Below are 13,947 nucleotides of genomic sequence, written 5' to 3' on the forward strand. Positions count from 1 at the left end.
TTGTACTCACCGTAAAATCCATTTCTCTGAGTTCATAGACGGACACAGCCTTCACTGACCTTAGGGTTATGCTTCTTCCTACCAGGAGATTTAGGTAGAATTCTACAGCACTTAAGGTGTTAAAAACTTTCCTTCATGCCGCTCCTCCCAGGGGGCGTGGCTCCCCCAGGCATAACCCACACCCTGCTTTAGCAGCCTCAGTTCGTAACAAGCAGTACAAACAAAGGAGGGGTGGGTGCTGTGTCCGTCTATGAACTCAGAGAAATGGATTTTACGGTGAGTACAAAAATCCTTTTTTTCTTTCGTTCATAGACGGACACAGCCTTCATTGACCTTAGGGACGTCCCCAAGCAGTGTCAAAAAATTCGAGGGGTGGGAAAATAACACAGCAAAAACAGGTTACACCCCAAACAAAAACCGGAGTTACTCAACGGAGGAACTCCAACCTTAAACTGCCGCCTGTAACACCCTGCGGCCGAAGGAGGCATCAGAAGATGCACTCACATCCACCATATAAAACTTTGAAAAAGCGTGGACCAGGTCGCAGCCTTACACACCTGTAACATAGAGGCTTGGTGTCGGAAAGCCCAAGAGGCCCCGATCGCCCTGGTCGAATGCGCCATGACCCGAAAGGGGGGCGCCCGCCCTTCAGGGCATAGGCCTGAAGCACAACCTGTCGGATCCACCTGGAAATGGTGGCCGACGAGACTGCCAGGCCCTTACTGGGACCGGACACAGACACGAACAGCGAGTCCGACTTCCGGAACGGAGCTGTCGCCGACAAGTAAACTCGAAGGGCCCGAACCACATCCAGAGAATGTAAAGAGGCCTCCTTCGGGTTCTTCGGCTGAGGACATAATCATGGAACAACAATGTCCACATCCAAGTGAAAAGCCGAAACGACCTTAGGGAGAAAAAACGGCTGCGGCCGCAGCACCACCTCATCCTTGCGGATGACCAAGCAGGGAGCCTTGCAAGACAAGGCCGCCAGAACAGACAGACACCCGTCTGATCGAGGTAATTGCTACCAGAAATAAAATCACCTTTTGTGACAATAAACAAAAAACCTCCCGAATGTCCTCAAAGGGAGCATCCTGAAGCACTGAAAGGACTAAATTCAAGTCCCATGGGGGTAATGGAGGGCGCACCGGAGGGGCCACCTGCCAGACCCCCTGACCCAACGCACGCACCGAGGAGTGCGATGCCAAGGGTCGCTGCAAGTAAAAACAGCCAGAGCAGAAATCTGGCTCCTAACCGTACGTAAGGCGAGAGCCTGAACCAATCCCTGCTGCAAAGACAGCAGAATCCTGAACACAACGCATGTACTAGAGTGCCAGTTCATCTCCCCACACACAGAGAAGTAGGCCTTCCATGTATGAGGAAAAAACCTACGTGAGGTAGACTTCCGTGCAGGCAGCACGGTATAGACCACCAAGCCCAATAGGCCTCGGTCCTTAAGCCCCTGGCTCTCAACAGCCACGCCGCTAAGGCCGGTGACTGTGAAACAGGGTGGAAGATCGGACCCTGTAACAGAAAATCAATTCCCAGGGGAAGACGCTAGGGGGCGTCTGCCAGCAGACGCACCTGGTCCGCGTACCAGAAGCGACGCTGCCAATCTGGGGCAATCAGGACCGATAGAATCCCTACAGCTTCTACTCTGCGCAGCAGGCGAGGAAGAAGCTTCCGAGGAGGGAAGGTGTAAAGTAGGCGACAGCGACCCCAAGGAGCCACCAACGCGCCTGACGCGTCCGCCCACGGGTCCTTAAACCTGGCCACGAACCGTGGCACCTACCGATAGAGACGGGACGCTAGAAGGTCCACGTCCAGAGTGCCCCACTTTCGGCACAGACCCCGAAACACCTGCGGGTGGAGAGACCACTCTCCTTGGCCCAGTGCAGTGCGACTTAGGTAGTCGGCTAGCCAATTCCGTATTCCCGGAATGTACCCAGCCGATAGAGCCGGAACGGACCCTTTGGCCCACCGAAAGGATGCGCGCGACCCCCGTCGCTGCAACAGAACTCCGTGTGCCTCCCTGATGATCAACCTACGCCACGGACGTGGTGTTATCGGACAGGATCCTGACCGGTCAGGCCTGTAGATCCAGGGACCACCTGGCAAGGCAAAGCTTGATTGCTCGGAGCTCCAGAACGTTGATCAGTAAGCAGGACTCCACCTGAGTTCAGTGCCCCTGGGCTGACTGGGTGCCCCAAGCACCCCTCCCCAACCGGAGAGGCTGGCATCCGTCGTGACCACTGTCCAGTGGCCTGCAGAAAAAAGACTTTCCGGCCCGAAGCACCGGAAACGCCAGCCACCACACCAGGGGAGACATGATCAGATGACTAAACTGAATCTGGTAATCCAGAGATGACGGAAGCTAGTCCCATCATGACAGCAGTTCCCTCCGTAGTACCCTGGCGTGGAATTGGGAATACGGAACCGCCTCGAAAGAGGCTACCAACTGACCCAGAACCTTCCTGCAGAATCGCAGAGATGACCGCTTCTGGGTCGGCAAATGCTGCACAGCAGATAGCAGAGTCTGAAGTTTTTCCGCTAGGAGAAAAACACTCCCGCCCCGGAGGAATCCAGGACCAGTCCCAGGTATCCCTGAGACGGAATCAACCCTGATTTCAGGACAATCCAGAAACCAGCCGAACACTCGGAGAGCCTGACACGTGATAGGCACGGCTCTACCAATGCAGAGCTCGAAGAAGCTCGTAGGAGAATGTCGTCCAGACATCCCATGATAACAAACCCCCGCTGTCACAGCCGGGCCAGTATCGGGATGAGCACCTTGGCGAAAACCCGCCGAATGGGAAGGACACCATTGAAAATGGCCCCCCCCCCGACCGCAAAGCACAGAATCTCCGGTGGTTTGAGGATATGCAGGTACACGTTCATGACATCCAAGGATGCCAGAAAATCCCCCTGATGAAGTGCCGCTATTACCAAGCGAATCGACACCACCTTGACAAAACAAAACGAGGGACTTGAGGCCCAGGATCGACCGGGCCCCATCCTCCGTGGGGACACAAACAGAATGGAGTAAAACCCCGAGACCGTTCCAACGAGGGAACTGGCACAATCACTCTCCTGACCAGAAGATCCTGGACAGCCCCCGACGGAGTCAACCGGCGAACCGGAAGAGGCCAGAAGCCGGAGGGAAAAAACCTGTTTGGCAGACAAGAGAGAAACTCAATCTTGTACCCCAAGGAAAACACTTCGCAATGCGAAGCCAGTCTCCCACCCGAGACACGGGCGGGAGCAGACCTTCAGGCGGAAGCAGGTATGTCCGCAGACTTGTTAGGCATGCGGTATCAGGTGCGCTGCTACCCCGCAGCGGGGATTCAAGCACCATGTAGACCTACCCCCACCGCACAGGGCGAGCGAAAAAACGCTCGGAGGTAGGCAAGGAGGGTCCTTGTACAGGGCGAGAGCCCTTCCCAGACTGTGGGAACAGCATGCGCTTACCACCCGTGGCATCCTCAATGATGCCAGTCAGGGAAGACCCAAAAGGACCGTTCACCCTTAACGGCCATCACCAAGGCCACCTTAGAGGTCCTTCTTCCAGCTCCTGCAGCAGGAGCTTCGCCCTTTAAGTCGGGGCCTGACCAGGGCCCCGGCCAGAGCCGGCCTCACCGCCGAACCCACCACCGTGAATAGGGAGCGGGCCACGGCCTCCACTCTCCTATCAGCGGGATCCTGAAATGCAGGAGCCCCTTCCACAGGCAACGTGGTGGCCATGCGCAGTCTGGGTCCACTGGCGGAGGAGAGACCTACTTTTTTTTTTTTTTTTTAAAGCCCCCCTCAAGGGGGTAACAGGTTGCAAAGTTTTTTGACAAACTTTTTGCGGTGCATCCCATTCCTTGTATAACATATTGACCAAATAAGGAACACAAGGAAACACTTCAGCGGTGCGTGGTAGTGTGCTGGTACTGACACGGAGGTGTCTCCGCCACATCCTCAATTTTTAGAGTCTCACGCACCGCAGAAACAAGAGCTCCAACAAATTCTTGCCAGCAACTGACTGCAGCAGAGTCATCCTCACTATCCATAAGGGTTAAACCCGCAGCCTCTGACATAACAGAACCAGAAAAAAACAGCGATTCTGTGTCATCCCCAGAAGCAGGCTCAGGGAGGGGGCGCTTTTTTACCCCCCATCCGGGCACCAGCTGCTTCAAAACTGGCAAGAAACCCAGTACAGCCAACATAACAGATGTGGCAGGGGAAGGGGCATTAAGGGTTAACTCAGGCATAGCTTGAGTTCCATAGTGTCAGCGCTGAGTCACCCACCCTGCAAGGCAGGACAAAAAAAAACCCACTGGTCACCTCCTTGCTGCTATTGCAGAGCATGGGGGCCCCGGTATTCACCACCCCACCCAGCTGCAGAGGGAGCTGAAAAAACCTCAGGTGTGCTCTGATGTGCTTGTTAAAAACTGGTAAGAGAGACCAGAGGCTGTGATGAGTCATCTCAGGGAAGAATCACATCGTTACCAAGGAGATTTCCAAGATGGCCACCATCTGAGGTAAAAATTACCTCATAGAACACAGCAGCACTGGCTGTGCTTTGTCTGTCACATTTAGAAAAGAATCACAGCGTTACCAAGGAGATTTCCAAGACGGCCGCTGTCTGAGGTAAAAATTACCTCATAGAACACAGCAGCACTGGCTGTGCTTTGTCACCTCAGAAAAGAATCACAGCGTTACCAAGGAGATTTCCAAGATGGCCGCTGTCTGAGGTAAAAATTACCTCATAGAACACAGCAGCACACCCCAGAGTAACAACACAGTCCCCCTAACAACACACGGGCTCCGCTGGTAACAAAGAAAACCCAGGAGGCCCCCCTTCACAGCCACTACCCAGTCAGGGGAAGGAGGGAGAGGAAGGGGAGAGAGGAAAGCAGGGCGGACCCTCAGTCGACCTCCCCAGGGAAACCACCAGCCAGACCACTTACCTGAGTAAGGGGCCACTACTTACCTGTCCTGCGACTACCCGGCTGGAGGTATCCCAGACAGAACCAACGTCCGTAAACGGCATGGCTGTCGGCCAGACACACTGCGACAAAGCCATAGAGACCGGTCATATGTGTGCCCTAGAACCGAAGTTCCCCGGCCGCCCCTGGAGCAATGGGGCCTGTCGTGGACGTCCCAAAGCTGAGCTGAGGGCCGGCACACGCTCGAAGGCCGAACATGGGGGGACTACAAGGGTCGAGGACCCAGCCTGTCACCCAGTCGGCTGTTGATAGAAGAATCGCAGGATTCAAAATGCAGGAACAAAATAATAAAAAAGCGAGAAAAATCGCCAGAAAAAAACTCCAGAGTCCAGGAACTCCAGAGAGAGCCTTGACCTCCAGTCGTTAGGCAGAAAACAAACTGAGGCTGCTAAAGCAGGGTGTGGGTTATGCCTGGGGGAGCCACGCCCCCTGGGAGGAGCGGCATGAAGGAAAGTTTTTAACACCTTAAGTGCTGTAGAATTCTGCCTAAATCTCCTGGTAGGAAGAAGCATAACCCTAAGGTCAATGAAGGCTGTGTCCGTCTATGAACGAAAGAGAAATATGCACGGTTACTGTGCTGACACTGTACTAGGGGAAGGTATGGATCGGTGCCCCTGTTTGCAGAGACACAGGGATCTGTACTGACAGAACGGCGATCTGCCTTGTTTACATATGCCGTTCTCCCTTTGTACCCAAGTACCCGGTGGGTGCTGGTGGACAAGAGTCCGCCGATCAGCTCCCGCTGAGTTTTATTCAGTTGGTTTTTAATTGAATTTCACAGATTATAGGTCACGTTAAAAAGTTAGAAAAAACATGAAGTGCTTTATCTTGGTCTGAGGTCTTCACATTTAAAAAAAACTGGCATTTTTACAGGGGTGTGTGTATTTTTTTATATTGTGTGTGTGTGTGTGTATTTTTATGATCAAAAACACCCCTCAATCAAGTATGCCATTTCACATACATTGCAAATGGAAAAAAAAAAAAAAAACCCTTACCTATGATTCTTTCCACAATCTGATACTGTTTGTGAAGGTCATCAGTAAGTTCTTGTTGACAATTTAAATACTCAATATCTTCAGGTGATGCTGCTTTTAGCCTTTAGAATTACAAAAGGAAAGTTAGAATTAAATGGGTTAAAAAAGGGGTAGGCAAACTGCTGCAGATATGTGTGGGCACCTTAAAGTGCCAGACCTTCATAGGTGTCTTAGCCAAATCTCAGGTTGCTTATAGTCAAAGCTTTTGCACTTTATGAGAACGCCAAAACGTATCCACCCCTTTGGCTGTTAAGGGAAGGTTTGAGAGTCTGCTGCAGTTATGTGCAGGCACCCCTTAATGACTGTACTTTGCCTCTTCAGCAGTTTTCCCTCCAATGACAGAATCTCAATGTATACACAGAAAATAGGTATGGCTATTAACTTCTATTTAAAGTGGTTGTAAACCTGTACATATAACCCAGTGAAGTAACCAGCATAAATTGATATGTAGGAGGATTTGTTTCACCTTTGTATAAGTTGTAGCTGTGTATCTGTAGCCATTTCTTCTACAGATCATTCTGGAAGCACAAGGATGAAAGAATTTCTTCTTAGATCTAGTCGCAGGGAGCGGCATCTGAAGTCTTCAAGAGGAAGTAAACCCTGATGGGTTTTCCTTCCTCTTTATTTCCCTGCAAAGGTAAAGCATAATGGGCTACTATGCATCACATAGTAGCCCATTATGTGTCACTTACCTGAAACCAAAGCCTACGATGTCACCGCTGTTCCGTGTGCAGGAAGCGTCCATTCTTGAACCCTCTTCCTTCTGGGGCCGCGGACTCCAGCTCTGTGACTGGACGTCACTCGCGGGAGCCACCAGTCACGGCATGACCCATTTAGCGACAGCAAATCGTGCCCTTTCTAAAGTGTGCATGCGTCGAATACAGCAGAGTACAGGACATTGTAAATATCTCCTAAACCATGTAGGTTTAGGAGATATTTCCAGCACCTACAGGTAAGCCTTAATATAGGCTTACCTGTAGGTGAAAGTGGTTGTACTGAGGTTACAACCACTTTCACAGAGCCAACAGCTCCGAGTCTTAATTGGAGGGAAGGGACACATCCTTACACACAGTAGTGGAAAAATCACAGTTGTGAATAAGCATCACTGGCTGCATACTTCAGCTCCCTCCCAGTCACCTATTTAACTCTGGTGTCAGGGAAAGCTACCATATCAAAAGAACAAGGCAGCAGAGAGAAATGACACTTTGGAGAAAAGACAAGTGCACAGTATAGATAATGTGCTGTCTTCATCTTTCATGTCGGAGGTTTACAACCATTTTAACTGTGAAAGCATGCTGAATCTGTTCCATTTACACCTAACCAAGTTTGACTTTTGTGTAACCGTTTATTAACGGTTTTATTGTAATGACAAAGCAAGCAGAATGAGTCCAATATGGCTACATTGTTCTGTGTGCCTATAATACATTAGGAACTACCTTGCACTAATCCTTATGCACTTCAAGGAAGAAACCTGCACTGTGGTTTAGTGCAATGAGTTTAAATCTACTTGCAGGCATAATCTAAGACAAACCTATCTAACCCTGTAAAGCAAAACTCGCTATACATACCTTGTCGGAAGCTGATCCAGTCTACAGAGGTGGAAGCTCTGTGCAGGACCCAGCCAACGGCTGTGAAATTGTCTGGGAACTGACATCACCCATAGACTTACTATCGGGTTTCCGTTGTCGCTGCCTCATCTGCACACGCCTACACAGAGAAACCACCGCTGACAGCTCAGCATAGAATCAAATTTGTTTTAGAAAAAGGCATAGATAGCTAATTTTGCTTTAAAAGGGCTAGATAGGTTAATTTTAGATTGTGCTTGCAAGTAGATTTACAGATTTTAGTTTTAGACTGGAATTCCCCTTTAAATAACCTTGAATAAAAAAAAAAAAGTTAGAAATTGTTTAAGGCCAATACCATTTCTTGGTTTCCTGCTCTTTTTTCTTGTAGTTCTCCATCTTTTTCATTCCTTTTACATTTTGCTGCTTTAGTGTGTCTTCAGTTTCCCATGTATTGTGAATATGAGACCAATTTTTCCATTTAATTAAATACTGGCCTTCGCCAGGCTCTTTTGTCTTTTCAAAACCAGTATTGGGATCACCATCAGCTTCTATTGCATAAATGGTTGTAGTACCACCAGTAACTGTGAAGTAGATATAAAAAGAGTTACACACCATTTGAAAATAATTGCAACACCTGATTTCAGTATTACCGGCTTACCAAAAACATAAAAACAAACACATTTGCAAAGGGAAGTTTGACAAGCGTAGTGTAAGCACAAGAGGATAGCAGTATTTGCCCATTACATATTCAGGCTCTGCTTCCTTAACTCCACAGGTGATCCTCATCAGGATACATTTTTAAAATGAAATATTTTCTTCAGTTAGGTCAAAATAAAACTAGAAATACTGCGGAATCAACTAGTGGAGTTGGTCTTTTTTCACATGTTTTCTAGACTCTGGTTGGCCCATTGTAAAAAGCCTAAAAAAGCAGGCCGATACTCCTGTACGGTTTACTTGTGTAACCTATAGCGCTCTGGGAATATAGGCGAGGGTAGAAATCCTCTTGCACCTTTACCTTTTACATGTGCTATTTTTGTCATACAGAGAAATTCACAACAAAATAACTCAAACCCATATGAGAAGCATAATCACTTATTTCTACAATTTAGAATGCTAAATTAAAATGTTACGGTGTTACTAAACCCACAACAGGAAAATCTGTCTGTATATGCAGTAAAGCATGCATGTTATACTTACTGAGGAACTAAAGGTGTTAATCCTGTGCATTGTGTAAAAAAGGCTGTTTGATCCTTTCTACTCTGATCCTCCCCCTCTTCCACCGTCTCAAAAAACATCTCCTGATAGAACAGAGCCTTGGGGGACAGCTGTCACATGCTCAGTTTGGTGGGCATTGCTAGAGTTATTTTTTTTCTCTTGAGAGAGAAAATGTCATCAGTACAGGGCCTATCAGCGCTTTCTAGACAGAGGTCTAAACAGAGGTCCAGTCAGGGGTACTGCAGCCTCATTGGACAATCATGGGAGAATAAAGACTCCTACAAGCTTTAACCAGACGCTGATAGAAATCACAAGACTGCTCTGTCGATGAGAAAGGGTATTTAGCAGTATAATATTTACTAAAACTATTGCATTTCCAGGTTCTGTCTGCTGTGGGAGACCAGATATAGTGAATGCAGGGTCCTGGTTTTAGTAACACTTTAACCACTTGCCAACCAGCGCACACGGTGGCACAATGGTTCGGCTGGGCATACAGGTACATCCCCTTTGACGCGGCATTGTGGGTGCACGCCACGTGACCGAAGGTCCCGCGGACTCTATGTCCGCCGGGAGTCCCGCGATCGTCTCAGGGAGAGGAAGAACGGGGAAATGCCGATGTAAACAAGCATTTCCCCATTCTGCCTAGAGCTGTAATCGGTGATCAGTGTCGTGTCACAAGTAGCCCATCCCTCGGACACGCTTAACCCCTTCAGCGTCCCCTACTGGTTAACCCCTTCACTGCCAGTCACATTTACACAGCAATCAGTGAATTATAGCACTGATCGCTATGTGAATGGTGCCAAAATAGCGCCAAAAAGTGTCCGATGTGTCTGCCATAATGTCGCAGTCACAATAAAATATACAGGTGGTTCTCAAAAAATTTGCATATTGTGATAAAGTTCATTATTTTCTGTAATGTACTGATAAACATTAGACTTTCATATATTTTAGATTCATTACACACAACTGAAGTAGTTCAAGCCTTTTTATTGTTTTAATATTGATGATTTTGGCATACAGCTCATGAAAACCCCAAATTCCTATCTCAAAAAATTAGCGTATTTCATCCGACCAATAAAAGAAAAGTGTTTTTAATAAAAAAAAAAGTCAACCTTCAAATAATTCTGTTCAGTTATGCACTCAATACTTGGTCGGGAATCCTTTTGCAGAAATGACTGCTTCAATGCGGCGTGGCATGGAGGCAATCAGCCTGTGGCACTGCTGAGGTGTTATGGAGGCCCAGGATGCTTCGGTAGCGGCCTTAAGCTCATCCAGAGTGTTGGGTCTTGCGTCTCTCAACTTTCTCTTCCCAATATCCCACAGATTCTCTATGGGGTTCAGGTCAGGAGAGTTGGCAGGCCAATTGAGCACAGTAATACCATGGTCAGTAAACCATTTACCAGTGGTTTTGGCACTGTGAGCAGGTGCCAGGTTGTGCCGAAAAATGAAATCTTCATCTCCATAAAGCTTTTCAGCAGATGGAAGCATGAAGTGCTCCAAAATCTCCTGATAGCTAGCTGCATTCACCCTGCCCTTGATAAAACACAGTGGACCAACACCAGCAGCTGACATGGCACCCCAGAACATCACTGACTGTGGGTACTTGACACTGGACTTCAGGCATTTTGGCATTTCCCTCTCCCCAGTCTTCCTCCAGACTCTGGCATCTTGATTACCGAATGACATGCAAAATTTGCTTTCATCCGAAAAAAGTACTTTGGACCACTGAGCAACAGTCCAGTGTTGCTTCTCTGTAGCCCAAAGTGGCTTGACCTGGGGAATGCGGGACCTGTAGCCCATTTCCTGCACACGCCTGTACACGGTGGCTCTGGATGTTTCTACTCCAGACTCAGTCCACTGCTTCTGCAGGTCCCCCAAGGTCTGGAATCGGTCCTTCTCCACAATCTTCCTCAGGGTCCGGTCACCTCTTCTCGTTGTGCAGCGTTTTCTGCCACACTTTTCCTTCCCACAGACTTCCCACTGAGGTGCCTTGATACAGCACTCTGGGAACAGCCTATTCGTTCAGAAATTTCTGTGTCTTACCCTCTTGCTTGAAAGTGTCAATGATGGCCTTCTGGACAGCAGTCAGGTCGGCAGTCTTACCCATGATTGCGGTTTGGAGTAATGAACCAGGCTGGGAGTTTTTAAAAGCCTCAGGAATCTTTTGCAGGTGTTTAGAGTTAATTAGTTGATTCAGATGATTAGGTTAAGAGCTCGTTTAGAGAACCTTTTCATGATATGCTAATTTTTTGAGATAGGAATTTGGGGTTTTCATGAGCTGTATGCCAAAATCATCAATATTAAAACAATAAAAAGGCTTGAACTACTTCAGTTGTGTGTAATGAATCTAAAATATATGAAAGTCTAATGTTTATCAGTACATTACAGAAAATAATGAACTTTATCACAATATGCTAATTTTTTGAGAACCACACACACACTATATATATCTATATCTATATCTATATCTATATCTATATCTATATCTATCTATCACACACACTATATCGCCGCCATTACTAGTAAAAAAAAAAAAAAAGCCATAAAAAAACTATCCCCAATTTTGTAGACGCTATAACTTTTGAACAAACCAAAACGCTTATTGCAACTTTTTTTACCACAAATATGTAGAGGAATATGCACCGGCCTAAACTGAGGAAAAAAAATTGTTTTATATATTTTTTAGGGATAATTATAGCAAAAAGTAAAAAATATTGCTTTTATTTTTCAAAATTGTCGCTTTTGTTTAGAACGCAAAAAATAAAAACCTGCAGAAGTGATCAAATACCCCCAAAAGAGAGCTATTAATGGGAAAAAAATTACGTCAATTTTGTTTGGGTGCAATGTACGACCGCGCAATTGTCAAAGCCTGCAGTGCCATGGGGCTTAAGTGGTTAACAGTTTAGTAACAATTGAAAGTATAGCATTTTATCAACTGGACACTGCAGGCCCTGGATACAATTTTAAATTCTAAAAGCACCCACCAACGACCACAAAAAAGTCAGGGAAATATGCAGCTCAAAAAACACCAGTTTTAGTCTACACTACAGCTCAGGAGCCCCAAAGCTGAAGCTTGACACTTCCTAGTGAGGATTACAGTCTCAGCCTCCTCTCACATATTGCTACATTGTTCCTCCACAGTAGAGATGTGCCATCAGAACATGCAGAAGGTAAAACAGGAGTGGGAGAAAGTGTTTAACACCATCAAGAAAGACTGAAAATACACTTTTAATGGTCTAAAGCCATTTTACCTCCTTTTCGCCCAAAACGAGCGTCCATCACCCTTTCAATTGTTTCAAACTCATCTTCTTCTGGTTGAGGAACATCTTCTCCACATACTTCTAACAAGTCATCAGAGTCTGTTTTCATCTCCTCATCTTCCTTATAACTGACATTTACAGTGGCCTGTCGCCTAGATGCTCGCTTATCATAGTCATCATCATCATCTGAGGAATCTTCATCTTGTTTTGGACCAATAATCTTCTTCCCATTTTTAACTTTGGCCCTAAAAACAAATACATAATACTTTATAGCCAATAGGATAAATGAACAGAGAAAAAATAAATAAATGGCAAGACTATGCAGATTGTTTAAACTAAACCATCCTAATTATCTGAAAAACCCACTTTGACTTGTCCTTTCTCTTGTTTTTTTTTTCTTTAGATTTTGGATTAAGTGGAGAAGGATTGAAACATCCATCAGTTTGTAGTGATGTCTGTGTCCCATTGGGGAGATTCACCATCTCCATTTGTCCCTTTTACCATTATCATTTAAAGTAAAAGCCCAAGTTTTGGGTTGTCACAAAAAAGTAATTCACAGGAAATCTTCCAATGGGGACACTAGTTCTAGTGGCCTGGGGTCCCCAAGGAATTCGCTTAATTTGCAGGGATTTCCTCACTTCCTGTTTTAGCTATGGGACAGGAAGTGAAGGTAAATCTCCCAAGTGGGGCACAGATGCAAAAAATAAAACAAGGGTTATAACCCTCCCTTACTCTATCCAAAATGAAAGATGGAATACTGCCAGCATATGTTCTTCCCAGTTGTACACATGCATACCACCAGAGTTCAACTGACATCTCTGAGTTATAAAAAAAAAAAAATACATTAACTGTGGTCCACCTTAACATAGAACTATAGTTGAGAACGGGGAGGTTCTTCTGCAAATATACTTACCTGACCGGTCCCATTTCTCTGTAAAATGTACTTTGCGCAGCTCAATTTTCAATTTGGCGCAGTGCCTGTGTGCGGAGATCATTGCACTCACACATGTGCGTGAGTGACATTCGCCAACCAATCCAAGACAGTCAAGCAACTCTGGGGGGGGGGGGGGGGGAGGAGATGCCGGTGAGGGACCTTGTGGGTGTCAGAACAGAAGTTTTTTTTTACTTTAGTTCTATTCTTTCAGAATCCACACCAATATTCTGTCATGTTCACCTCAAAAACCTCCTCCAACAGGACAGAATCAAAATAAAATGTTTGCATCACAAGGTAAAACACTCATGAGATTAGGCTCTGATGGAAGTAAGCACTCCCAGCTGTTTAGGAAATAACTGCTTTCATCAGAGAATTATCAAGTTTTTTTTTTTTTTTTTTTTTTTTGGCATTACAGAAAGGCTGGAGGAGAAATGGAGGTAATTAGGACAAAAAGAAAAAAAGGGTTCCTGAATCTTTGTCCAAACAATTTAGTGCCAACCAGGTGGCGTAAGAAGATGAGGAAGGGGGTGGGAACTAATTTTGGGTCAACTGTTTAAGCTTTTCTGTGTTCTAGTTCAACTAATGTTGAATTTTACCTACCAACATAAATATTTATTTTGCAAAAAAAACATTTTACAGGGAATGCACTAAAGGTAGCATTGTAGAAGTAAATTTCTTTAGGACTTTAACTTCATAGGTTCCCTATACAAACAGGGCAGCCAAGTAGGTTATTGAGCTATACCTCTTACTCATTGAGTTCTCGGTGTAAACTTGAGATACAGATATCTTAAAGTGGAGCTCAACCCAAAAGAAAAGAAAAATTTCCACTTATTTTCCTCCTCCTCCCCTCTGCTGTCACATTCGGCACCTTTCAGGTGGGAGCTTCCGTTTCCAGCTGACTTCACCATGGTGAACTCATCCGCCGTCGGGCCATTCATAAAGTGCAGT

General features: G+C 46.3%; 1 protein-coding gene across 4 annotated transcripts in view; it reads right to left on the reverse strand.

Moving 5' to 3' along the window:
• The window catches only part of CHD1 (chromodomain helicase DNA binding protein 1), a 127,940-nt gene that overhangs the window by 83,344 nt on the left and 30,649 nt on the right, over nt 1–13,947 (reverse strand). For all 4 annotated transcript variants that reach the window (XR_005747856.1, XM_040342737.1, XM_040342747.1 and 1 more), the window contains 3 exons: nt 12,057–12,310; nt 7,946–8,171; nt 5,987–6,087 (listed from right to left, as the gene is read on the reverse strand). Coding sequence is in view for 3 of the 4 variants with exons in the window: in XM_040342737.1 (XP_040198671.1) it covers nt 5,987–6,087; nt 7,946–8,171; nt 12,057–12,310 (581 nt within the window). In the remaining variant the exon portion in view is untranslated. The remainder of the gene's footprint in view (nt 1–5,986; nt 6,088–7,945; nt 8,172–12,056; nt 12,311–13,947) is intronic.

The sequence above is a fragment of the Rana temporaria genome, chromosome 1 (genome assembly GCF_905171775.1).
Source record: "Rana temporaria chromosome 1, aRanTem1.1, whole genome shotgun sequence".
In the NCBI taxonomy this organism is placed as follows: Eukaryota; Metazoa; Chordata; class Amphibia; order Anura; family Ranidae; genus Rana; species Rana temporaria.